This window comes from Gigantopelta aegis, unplaced genomic scaffold, assembly GCF_016097555.1.
Source record: "Gigantopelta aegis isolate Gae_Host unplaced genomic scaffold, Gae_host_genome ctg6616_pilon_pilon, whole genome shotgun sequence".
In the NCBI taxonomy this organism is placed as follows: domain Eukaryota; kingdom Metazoa; phylum Mollusca; class Gastropoda; order Neomphalida; family Peltospiridae; genus Gigantopelta; species Gigantopelta aegis.
In genome coordinates, this window is record NW_024535164.1 from 1 (window position 1) to 13493 (window position 13493).

The following is a 13493-nucleotide window of genomic DNA, read 5'->3' on the forward strand; positions in this document are numbered from 1 at the left end:
TTTGGACCCTTAATCCCCTTATCGGCATAAAACTGCCTAAAATATATTGCTACATGTCCATTTCAATTAAATACATTGATATAACTACCAATTCTAAAAAATAACAGGGCTGATTTCATAAAGTAAGCAAGTAACTGAAAATGTCATTTTTTCAGAGGTTGCCGCACACAAGGGGTTAATTCAGCATGTTGTACAAGTTTGCTGCAACTACAACATCGTTTTTCAGAAACTAGAGATCCAGACGGTCAAAATGAGACCGGTCCCAGCTTGTTATACCTCCGGTAGGGGTATCTCCTTAAATAGAGCCCTTTTTCAGCTTCGGCCACTGCACTATCATAATCTGCCAGTATGTGTTTATGACTTTGCTTTAATTGGTGATCATAATCTCAGTAGAAACAGTGGTTGCAGGATAAAATATAAGAGAATCACAAGAAGATGAGGTGATTGTGTATACATATATCTTTCTCTTGAAATATTACCTGCAATTTTTTGGTAATTTATCAAGTGAATTTGTAATTTACCTGTTAGATCTGTATGGACTGCTTTTTGCTTTTTGTCCTTTTTGCAGGCTGCTACAATGTATTTCAAACCCTGTAGATGTTACACATATTTTTCTTTAATTATTTCTTTCCTTTCTTGCAAATAGTCTTCTGTTCTGACTGTTAATTTCAGTGGACAGGCCTCAAGTTGAAACAAGTGGATATGTGGAAGGTAGACCTGCCTACATCTTGTGCATTGTATCGACTAGAGGCGGGAATGCATCACTGGATTTGAGCATTGTACAAGAAGATACAGATTTGGTGATACACCTCAATGCGACAGAATATGTCATCGAGGAAGTAGGTCCTGGAATCTGGGAGACTTCCCTGAAATATGACTTTACTCCAACTCGCGGCATGAACAGATGGCCACATTCGGAGTTCGACTGCATTGCAACATACCGTAACCGCACGATCCACATCAACAATCCAATTAGCATTGCAGGTAAATCAAATACAGCTAGGCCATAAGATTTAAAATTTCATGGGAAACACCTTTTCGGTTCTGTGCCTTGCAATCATGGGAACCCATCAGAGACTATTTAAATTTATATATATATATTTATATATATACAGGGGTGCACAAATGTGAAATTGTGATGGTTGCCTGGTGGGCAACCAATAGCTGAAATTTGGTTGCCCAACATCATCTCTTGGTTGCCCACATATTTCATAAAATTTTTGCCACTGCAGATGTCTGATGTCGGTTCAGCGGTTCCTGCCAGTACTTCAGCTACTGTCTCTGCAGCTGACTAGTTACTATCGACGGTGTTATGGTGTCTACGGCCCCCATGTCTACGGGCGAGATGGCTCCTGCACCGTTCCATGGGGATTTACCAGCTCCCATGATCAGCTGCTACTGTTACTTCCGCAGACCAGCAACCACCTACAGCTTTTGTAACGGCGCTTGCTGCAACCGTGTCTATGAGCGATACGGTACCTGTGGGTCACTGGACTCATGCGTCTGCATTTAGACGATCATCTCACTCATCTAGAGAGAAGTGCCGACCGTCCACTATTCAGCGGAGCAGTGACCGTAGCGGTTTTCCACGGTCTTTCATGACACGCTTGTTCCTGGCTTCTGAGGGTTTTTTCTTTATGAACGGTCATCGAGAAAACGTATGACAGCTTACTTTTCCAGCAATAATTCTGCCATGGTTCCGGGACTTCAGGCCACTGTCACTTCGTGTGATCCTACTCTGTAGCTTACAGGAGATCTGATGAATGGCACCGATAGTAGACTATGGCGACTTCCATTCAGCATTCAGTTTGAGATAGAAGTCAACAGTTCTCAACCCATCTTATTGAGGATGCAGCTGTCACGGGTAACCCTGTCCACTATCTTCTGCGGGTCAGTCGTCTATGATGTCACAGATATTTAAACTGGAAGATTCAACCTTCCCGTGGTTGACGGGTTCCACTGCGATCCCCCGGTCCATGTCATCTTGACCAGTGTTCTACATAGGATCGACATGTCTGTGCTAGATTGCTAAGCAGTCGTCGACATCTCGGATGGGCCCAGTGTCTATGATTGCACAGACACTACCTGACGGCTGTTTTTTCTGCTCGGCGATGATCATTCTTGAGATGTCAGAACACAGTCAGTTTCCCACATCAACTGTTGATCGTCAATTCGTCGCTGTCACTGTTAAGGTGGAAGGAAGATACCTTTACTTCACACCTTCAGATTGGGTTGCTACTCCAGCTACAGTTTTAGTTACAGCTTCCGTCTATATTACCATATCAACTCAACGAGTTGCAGTAAACCTTGCTATACATGGTCTTCAACATGCCGCCGTTTGCGGGAATTCATCATGGGTTTTTGTTTGCAGTCATCAGTTCTAAGATTACAAGCGTTACGGTTTGGGGTGAAGACAGTACACTGGGCTGGTCAACTGTTGGCACTGTTTTTGGGACCCCATGAAGAGTACCTTGGACTGTTCCACAGTTCGTCTGTTGATCGGTGATGTTACAAAGATATTCAGTGGGTTGATCAGTACATTTGTTGGTGCCACAAGTTTGCAACTCAATTGTCACTTCTGTGGTCTCCGGAAGTTGTCAGCGCTAGGTCCATTGAGTTTTCATTCGGACAACTGCCTCCTGGAATTTCAACGGATTGGTATGTTGGCGGCCGACAACAATCATCTAGTTGACGTCATGTGGCTCCGGTTTTTTTTACAGCATCCGTTTTTATGGTCTATATCAACCCATGGTCAGCGTTCATGTACAATGCAGAGAAGATTGTCTTTTTGCTGCTTGCCTAGTATCAGGCGTTGGGGACTGTCATGGATACCAACTATATGGTATTTGTGTTGTTTCACTTCAACATATATTGGGAATATAGTGTAGTGGGCCGCTCCGCCATAGGTAAATTTTGGCTGTTTTCCAGGATCACTGCTCAGATGTCCCCGTTTTTGCATCACTGAACGACTGTCTCATGAAGTGCCAGTGCAGGATAAAAGGAATGTTTTATTTAACGACGCACTCAACACATTTTATTTACGGTTATATGGCATCAGACATATGGTTAAGGACCACACAGATATTCAGAGAGGAAACCCGCTGTCGCCACTTCATGGGCTACTCTTTTGGACTAGCAGCAAGGGATGTTTTATATGCACCATCCCACAGACAGGGTAGTACATACCACAGCCTTTGATATGCCAGTCATGGTGCACTGGCTGGAACAAGAAATAGCCCAATGGGCCCACCGATGGGGATCGATCCCAGACCGACCGCACATCGAGCGAGTGCTTTACCACTAGGCTACGTCCCGCCCTGAACATGGGATAAGATTCCGTCTGCGGTCTCCACCGTCCTGGCAGAACATGTGACATTCCACCTTTGGCAACGCCTGTTGGATCTCTTGACGTCAGCATAAGATATGACACTTGGAGACCATCTACAGTTTTGTTGCTTCTAAGTCTTCCTGAATCCATTTCACGTTGAACAACCCCAGATTGATGATCAGCCTTCCCAACGACCGTTGGTCCATTCTTCAATGGTGGCAGATTTTGTCGAAAGTCTTTTTGCAGCCGTTGCAAGCGACTCACCATCTGTTTGTCGATGCTTCACTGGAAGGTTGGGGAGCTCATTTCAACATTCAGACAACTTCGGGGATGTTGTCTTCAGACTAGGCAAGTCTCCACATCATTGTGTTAGAGCTTCTGGCAGTTTTCAATGCAGCAGTTGATTTATGCGACTCATGGTAGCCACCGACAATGTGACAAAGGCAGCATACATCAATTGGCAGAGTGGGACATACTCCAGCAGTTTGCTCCAGCTCATTTACTTCCTGTTCGAGTTGATAGATGCCATTCTGCTGCAACTCAGAGCTCGTCACATCCCACGGGTGTCAAATGTTCTGGCAGTCACACTGTCCTGACCGTCTGCTCCGTTAACCACAGAGTGGATGCTCAACCCAGAAGCATTCCGGTGAGTGTGCCAAAGGTTTTGGACACCACACGTCGACCTGTTCATGATACTCTTCAATCGTCAGCTTAGGTTGTACGTCTCACCGGTTCCGGATCAGGAAGCTTTCGATCTCGACGCATTGGCCATCAGTTGGGACAGTATCCCACGAGTACTCCAGCGGGTTCAAGAATTTCACTGTTGACTACTCCTCATTGCTTCTATGTGGCCAGGCAGAATCTGATATCCCGACCTCATACGTCTCGCGGATCCAGATCCTGTACCACTACCCGATTGGGATTGCCTTCTGCTTCATCCCATGTCAAGACGGCACCATCACAATCCACGCTTGTTCCAGCTACATGCTTGGACTTTATCTCTGAGGGTTTGATGAAGAAAGGTTTCTCTTCTAAGACCACATCTGCGATACTGAAAGTTCACTGGTCATCCACAGCTGCTACATATAATGTCCGGTGGTTGTGCTTTCACCGATGGTGCATCAGACACAAGCTGAAACCTCAGACTTTTCGTGTTCCACCATTGCAGGCTACATTTTGGTAATCGCAACGGTTCGGGAGTCCACTACAGGTCCCAAATGGGCTACTGTTCCTGAGATACCGGAACTTTTAAATGAGAAAACCTTTTTCTTTTTACTGCAGTTAGCGCCTTTTATTTACTGACATCATATATGATTTATAAATGACGTCACATTGTATTTGAAACATTACACAAGGCTGTCACAGATTATTCTTAACGTTAAGCAAATCCACGAAAGGTGTTGTTAATTATGACGTTAAATTAAAAAACGTTTTTTGTAAAACATAAAAGAAGGTATATAATAAATACAGAACTTCTCATACGTTGTTTTCGCTTCCTATTTACTTGACACGTTTATTTTGCGGAAGAACATGCTACGCGGTCTCGTGGTATATATTCTTGTGCAAAATAAACTCATCCCCCAATCGTCCTTCAAGAACTTTGGTGGTCATAAAACCTACTGTAATACTGAACTACCGGTTGTAATGTTTGTACAATTAATTCACTATTGTCATATAACCATTCCCCACAACTAATATACCTTACAATTTTGGCAATTGTAAATTCTTATTAAGAGTTCCCCTACTTTTTTTGGGAAGAGTATATATACATGTATATATATATATATATATATATATATAATCACCTTGAAACATTATTATAATATTTAGAGAATTCTCAACTCGGCTCGGGAAGGACAACATCAATTCACTCATGCAAGATAAACGGTATTGCCAAGTAGCAAGTTGCATATTCTATTTATCACCCATTTTCAATATTTATCATTATATGAAAATTTCTCCAAATACACTGTTGTTGAAAATAAGTTTGCAAGTTGAGAACAAGAGGCAATGCATCATAGCTGTAATGTACGTATCATTGATGAAGTTAGTTGTTGACATGACTTGCACCATAGAAACTATTCTTATACACAGTTAACTGCCTATAGTGAAGCACTGTTTATGATGTCAAAACATAGGGGAAGAAATGGAAAAAAAATTCTTTGCCTAGGGAAAGATCACTTTTCTTTCGCCACTTCTATCTGCCTATAATATATGGGTAATAATTGAGTATTTATATCACCTTGAAACATTATTATAATATTTGAGAATATATCACATATCTTTGAGCCTAAATACTTGGACATCGTTCTCTTATGGCCACTGGCTATAACAATAATATTAAAAAAACAATTGTTTTATTTTGCCCAGCTCATCTGTAAACATACTTTTATTCTTGACTATTTTGAAGACAGTTCAAGACCATGCACTCCTCTCATTATTATATTTGAGATTCAAGTCATGACATATCTAGGTGTTTCTGCCAGAAAGAAATTTTTGGGTATGGCATATGTGGGTAAGGAACTGAATGCAACTTACAGAAAGAAAATGGGTTAAGTTTGGGGTTAAGGTTAAGAAAATCATACAGTAATGATACATGTCATGTAAGAGTAATTAATTTTGTCAAAAGATTAACTTAAAAAAATAAAATCTGCAAAAAAAATTAAGGTATGACACCAAACCCATTTTACCCTCATACTTTTGTGACCACTGGCTATTAAAATGATGCCAAAAAAGCATTTTTTAAATTTGATGTCTTCATGCAGTACCCTGTTTTTCAGATGCAGTCACATATGGTAGACACCAAATAGCCAGGGTTTAATTTAACCTGTACGTACGTCACTCGCCAAATCACCAAATGCAAATTAAAGTTGAATTAATTTGGCGAATATATTTCATTACTAAAATTAATTTCCAAAAAGCTCGTTCGAAAATTGTCTGTCATTTATAGATGTACTGCCATTTTTGCTATTTTGCTAAATGAAATTTGATTTTGGCGACAGACTTCTTTTTTTTATATTTTATATTTAGCAATTTACCAAATTTAAACAAGTGCTCTGAGAGTTCTTTGACCACATTTTCCTTCTCTTTATGTTGTTCCTAGTCAGACCGTTTGGACCAAATGTGACTATTCCGGAAGCGCTGGAAGCAGGCATGAGTATAAACGCAACATGCTCTGTTACAGATGGGTCTGGACCATTTAGACTGACCTGGTACTTGGAAAACACAAAGATGAACTCGTCTGCAAAAACGATAATGAATGCAGACAGGACTAGAAGTATAGAGAACACTTTAGAGTTGGATCTCACCCAGGAGCACAGTGGGAAAGTCCTGAAGTGTGAGCTCATTCATGGTAGAAATTACAAGAGACACGTCTCAAAGATATTGACTGTAAAATGTAAGTACCTTGTCGGCTAGTTGATTCATAATTTTTACACAAAATCATAAACACAGCAGTAACCATGGAAATGAGGCTATAATATTATTATTTATCAAACAATCACTGTATGTATTGGCAAGATATGAAGACTAGATAAATCTCTATATTTTTGGTCAGTGACCAAAAATATAGGTCATGTGACATAAGCCCGACTCGACTTGAGTATTTCAGAGTAGATTTTCAATAAACATACTCGTTAAATTATTTGTTGAAGTGCAGTAAATAAAAATAACTTTTAGTTTTGCGATAATAATACAAAACTTGTATATTTATTTATTAATTAGAATTTAGAAACACTTTTTTAATGTGACAGTATGTAGCTAGCGTCTTACAAATAATGACGTCATGTATCTTGTATGACATCATACGGCAAAAGCCTTGCTAGGTTGACAATACTTGATTTGCATACACAAAACTAGAATAAATAATGATTTGCCGAATATTCTTGTAGGATTGGAGAATAAAAGAAATAACTGGTTACTGTCTCAAGATATCGGCTTTATCCTGATTGGGTTGCCATTCTAACCTTCGCAGGATAAAGCCGATACCTTAAGACAGTAACCAGTTATTCCCTATATAAACCCATACTCCAAGAGGTAGATGGCTTTAATCAGAATTTTAGGTAAGGAAGATTTGACAAGCCTATTTAAGTAAAAAGTTGTGCCGATTCAAAAACTAGCAGTCTTATTGACCCTGCTTAAGACAAAATTGCCATTTGGCCTTTTGGAGGGGGTGGGGTGGGGGAGAGCAAAAATGCCCAAAATCATATATCTGTTATATGATTGGTCTGGCGTTACCATATGATATCTAATAAGCCTCTGAATATTTTATAGTAATATTTTGTAAACCATTTCCTGTTAATAGGCGGATTCACGATTATTCGAGTATACAAACTGGCGCCAAAGAAAACACAGTCTGACATACAGCAACAAGGTGCCAAGTGAACTATGACAATAAACAAGTCAAGATCTTGACATCTGTTGTGTGATTTCGTTTTTGAAATGAGATTAGGTCCAGAATATTACAGTGACTTTGACTTCTCACAACTGCTAATAACTTGGTGACTTGAACTAACTTTCGGCGAAAAAACACTCATTTTGCCGGCACAGTTAGGGCCTGGGCCAAGGTCTGGCCAAAGAATAACAATCTCATCAATGCGGCCAACGTTTGACAAAAACCATGCAAATATTTTCCATAGGAATAGTAATGGAATTGTACTCCATATGAATAGCGGTAAAATTTCATGAATAAATCAAATTTATGAAAAAAAGTAAAGTTTGTTTTATTTAACGACGCCACTAGAGCACATTGATTTTTTTATCTTATCATCGGCTATTGGACGTCAAACATATGGTCATTCTGACACTGTTTTTTAGAGGAAACCTGCTGTCGCCACATAGGCTACTCTTACGACAGACAGCAAGGGATCTTTTATTTGCGCTTTCCACAGGCAGGATAGCACAAACCATGGCCTTTGTTGAACCAGTTATGGATCACTGGTCGGTGCAAGTGGTTTACGCCTACCCATTGAGTCTTGCGGAGCACTCACTCAGGGTTTGGAGTCTGTATCTGGATTAAAAATCCCATGCCTCAACTGAGATCCGAACTCAGTACCTACCAGCCTGTAGACCGATGGCCTAACCACAACGCCACCAAGGCCGGTTCAAATTTATGAAGCCAAATACAGACAGAAAAAAAAGTCTTTTTATGGTTTTCAAACTTCATTTTTAACCAAAATATTGTGCAAAGAGTATGTCACAGAAAAAATTAAATAAATGCATACTGATAATCATACACTACCATCATGTTTATACCACCGCTGTTCTGTTCCATGGTATGGGATAACACAGTTAGCATCTGACTGCTGGTGGGGCAGGACGTAGTCCATCATGCTTATACCACCACTGTTCTGTTCCATGGTATGGGATAACACAGTTAGCATCTGACTGCTGGTGGAGCAGGATGTAGTCCATCATGCTTATACCACCACTGTTCTGTTCCATGGTATGGGATAACACAGCATCTGACTGCTGGTGGAGAAGGACGTAGCCCATCATGCTTATACCACCGCTGTTCTGTTCCATGGTATGGGATAACACAGTTAGCATCTGACTGCTGGTGGGGAAGGACGTAGTCCATCATGCTTATACCACCACTGTTCTGTTCCATGGTATGGGATAACACAGTTAGCATCTGACTGCTGGTGGGGTGGGACGTGGTCCATCATGCTTATACCACCACTGTTCTGTTCCATGGTATGGGATAACACAGTTAGCATCTGACTGCTGGTGGGGAAGGACGTAGCCCATCATGCTTATACCACCACTGTTCTGTTCCATGGTATGGGATAACACAGTTAGCATCGGACTGCTGGTGGGGAAGGACGTAGTCCATCATGCTTATACCACCACTGTTCTGTTCCATGGTATGGGATAACACAGTTAGCATCTGACTGCTGGTGGGGTGGGACGTAGTCCATCATGCTTATACCACCACTGTTCTGTTCCATGGTATGGGATAACACAGTTAGCATCTGACTGCTGGTGGGGAAGGACGTAGTCCATCATGCTTATACCACCACTGTTCTGTTCCTTGGTATGGGATAACACAGTTAGCATCTGACTGCTGGTGGGGAAGGACGAAGTCCATCATGCTTATACCACCGCTGTTCTGTTCCTTGGTATGGGATAACACAGTTAGCATCTGACTGCTGGTGGGGAAGGACGTAGCCCATCATGCTTATACCAGCTGTTCTGTTCCATGGTATGGGATAACACAGTTAGCATCTGACTGCTGGTGGGGCGCGACGCTAATGAAAAACAGTGGCCCATGAATTGATGACAGCGGGTTTCCTCCCTCAATATCTGTATGGTTCTTAAAGGGACATTCCTGAGTTTGCTACATTGTAAGATGTTTCCGACTAATAAAATATTTCTATGATTAAACTTACATATTAAATATATTTTCTTGTTTAGAATATCAGTGTCTGTATATTCAATGTCTTTCTGGTCGTCTTAATATTTATAAGAAGCCCAAACTTGATTTTGTTTAGCCTACGAAATTGTAAAATCGTTGTAAGCTTAGACATCACTATGGCATGTGCTGCAGTGACGTCACAACCTACGATCATTTTACAATTTTGTAGCACTAGGATGGCTTTAAAAATATGGACCCAGTTTATATAATCAGCCTAAATATGTATAAATTACAATTAAAATGTCTATTGGTTATTTCAGTTATGAATAATAACTAATTCACTGAGGATTGATTGATTTCTGTTGGAATTTTTTTTTATATTTCTGGATTTTTTTTTTTTTATTATTTTTTTTTTTAAGATACTGAGATAAACATTTGCATATATAGCTGTATTATGTATTGTTCCAGATCAAGTTTAACTTTCCTGGCAGTTTACCAATACAGATTTATGTCCCTTAAGTTTTGGTAGGGTGGGATGTAGTCATTGGTAAATTTTACGCTAGCCTGATGTGCAGTCAGTCTAGGATCGATCCTTGTCAGTGAGCCCATTGGGCTATTTCTCATTCCAGCCAGTGTACCATGATTGGTATATCAAAGGCTGGCCGTGGTATGTGCTATCCTGTCTATGGGATGGTACATATAACAGATCCCTTGCTACAAATGGAAAAATGTAGCAGGTTTCCTCTCTGAGACAATGTCAAAATTACCAAATGTTTGACATCCAGTAGCTGATGATTAATAAATCAATGTGCTCTAGTGGTGTCATTAAACAAAATAAAGTTTTAAATTTAGGAGATACAAAAATTTGTTGGGGCCAGATGAAGACGTATTGATGTATTGCTTTTACAGTACTCTCAGAATGCTTATTTACTTCTGATTTAAATTTATATTCATACAGTGATACATCATATGGCATCGACTTAACGCCAGAAAGTCAATACAGTGAAACCCCTCTAAACCGGACACCCTGTTGACCAAGATAAATGTCCGGTTTTAAGAGGTATCCAGTTTACAGAGGTTAAGTTCTGACCTTGTTTTTAAAAAGGGACTCTGTAAAATGTCCGGTTTTGAGGGAATGCCAGTTTACAGAGGGTCTGGTTTTGAGAGGATTCACTGTATGTAGAAAGCTCAGTTCAGGTTCCTATATAAATAGAGGATAATAAATGAGTTACAAGCTGTAGCGAGTGACAAATAAAAATTATTTCACGAGGGACATAAATTTGATAATAACTGGTACCAAGTTTGTTATTCTATTTATTACCTCAGCTATTTTTTTCTTTAGAAGCCTTTATTTTCGATGCACATGTACGTAGGCCAACCTGTATAGAAACGAAGAAAACCACTTTACGCTCTGTTCTGAGAATTGCTATAACTTTGTAATTTAATGACGTTCATAGATAATTTTCAAAAACAAAAGTTCTCTTTATTCTGCTATAAAATCTATAACGAATTGCATTAAAATGACATTTTGTTATGAATTTAACACCAAAAACAGAGAGCCGTAAACGCCAACTCTTTAAACTACATGACGTGTTTGCCAAATCGTGATGACGTCATATTTAGTACCGACACGGTCATTGGTTTGTAACCGTCAAATTGTCCAATAGTATTGTTCGTTAGACCAATGCAGAATATTTCTCACTGAGAAAATATGGAAAATATTTTCCCTGTTATGAGTGACCGCTGGGGTAATAAATGTATATATAGTAGACCTTATTGTTGAGTGAGGTAATTAACGTACAGTTTAGTCATGGTTCCACACTTGTTACTGCAGTTTCTCCCATCATCACTGTGCCTACGTCAAACTATTCCATTAAAGAAGGCAGCACCGCGAGTCTGGAGTGTTACGTCCGGGCTGAACCGATCAGTGTCGTAAGGTGGACTAAAGACAACGCCAACATCAGTGTCGTAGAGTGGACTAAAGACAACACCACCATCAATGGCATAGACAACACCACCATCAATGGCATGGACAACACCACCATCGAAGAAGGTGGTTCCGGTCAAGACACCACAGTCGAAGAAGGTGGTTCTGGTCGATACAGCATTGGAAATTCATCTCACGCCTCCCTGACCATACGGAATGTGATGACAGACGACAGTGGAATGTACGTCTGCTCAGCTAGCAACGATAAAGGAAGAGCAACGAGTCAAAATATCACAGTGGATGTGATATGTGAGTCTCTAATAAACATTTAGGACCATTCATCAATTGCGTAACACCATGTTAGATTTTTTTTTTTTTTTTTTTCCTTTTTATGTTTGTGAATACCTCAAATAATTCACAGGATGAAAATTATTACAGTAGATGTGACATGTAAGTCTATAAATAAATTTAGGACCATTTGACAATTACGTAACACCATGTTAGATATTCTTTTCTTTTTTTAAATTTTTGTTTGTTTGTGAATACCTCAAATCATTCTCAGAGATGAAAAAACTACACAGGCTGAGGCCCATTGGAACTGGGGGTGGGGACGGGTGGGTGTGGGTGAGGAAAACATGTTCCACTTCTGCTTGAGGCCTAAAATATTTACTTTTTCATCCTGCTATATATATATATATATATTCCTGACAATGTGACATCCTTGATAACGGACATGGTGGGAGGAGATGCTACTTGTTCAAAATTTTTAATTTCTGTTTTTCGTCTGTGTAGATCCTCCTAAACCCAACAATGTGACGTCCTTGATAACGGCCACGGTGGGAGATGCTGTCACTCTGACGTGTTCCGTAACGGCTAACCCCGCTGTAACCATGGTCACCTGGAAGTATGGAAATAGGTTGTTACCAGAAACAGGGATGACACTGAATGTCAACATACCGAACTCGTCACCATCGTTTGGTGTCTACACATGCATAGCTACAAACCCTGTTGGCTCATCATTGCCCATAGAGTTTACATTGGCAAAGGCAAATCTAACTGGACAAGACAAAGTACTTGTTGTCAAAGGTGAGTTTCAGTGTATAATATAAATGTTATATTTTTGTAAAATCCTGGAAGAGGCCTTAATATAGGTGTCAGCCTGTTGATCGATCCCAAAACTGTATATTATTACAGTAAATACATGTTTAAACCAACGTGATAATAATAAGTCTTATCAGATGGATGTTCAATACATCCCAGTTTAAGTGCTGGGGTTTAAACTATTTCGTGGGGGTGGGACGTAGCCCAAGTTAATGGAAAAGGGCACGCCTGATGTGCGGTCGGTCTAGGATCGATCTCTGTCGGTGGGCCCGTTAGGCTATTTCTCATTCCAGCCAGTGCACCATGACTGGTTTATCAAAGGCTGTGGTATGTGCTATCCTGTGTGGGATGGTGCATATAAAATATCCCTAGCTACTAATGAAAAAATGTAGCAGGTTTCCTCTCTAAGACTATATGTCAAAATTACCAAATGTTTGACATCCAATAACCGATGATAAATAAATCAATGTGCTCTAGTGGTGTCGTTAAACACAAAAATTGTTTTTAAAAACTATTTTGTGGACAAATCACACCAAAAAAAGTGAATAAAAGTTGAATGTGCATGACGAATATATTTATGTTATTAATCCCCCAAATGCTAATTTGAAAATTGAACAGAAAGAAAGAAAGAAATGTTTTATTTAATGATACACTCAACACATTTTATTTACGGTTATATGGCGTCAGACATATGGTTAAGGACCACACCGAGTTTGAGAGGAAACCTGCCACTACATGGGCTACTCTTTCCGATTAGCAGCAAGGGATCTTTTATTTGCGCT

The 13493-nt window shown here is 40.0% G+C and overlaps 1 protein-coding gene across 1 annotated transcript; it reads left to right on the plus strand.

Moving 5' to 3' along the window:
- Positions 1-398: 398 nt before the first annotated feature.
- On the plus strand, positions 399-12696 carry LOC121366681 (B-cell receptor CD22-like; the record flags this gene model as incomplete). The annotated part of the gene is made up of 4 exons (XM_041491032.1): positions 399-984; positions 6432-6725; positions 11518-11919; positions 12403-12696. Coding segments are annotated over exons 1-4 (1078 nt in total), but the record flags the coding sequence as incomplete, so codon positions are not given.
- Positions 12697-13493: the final 797 nt, after the last annotated feature.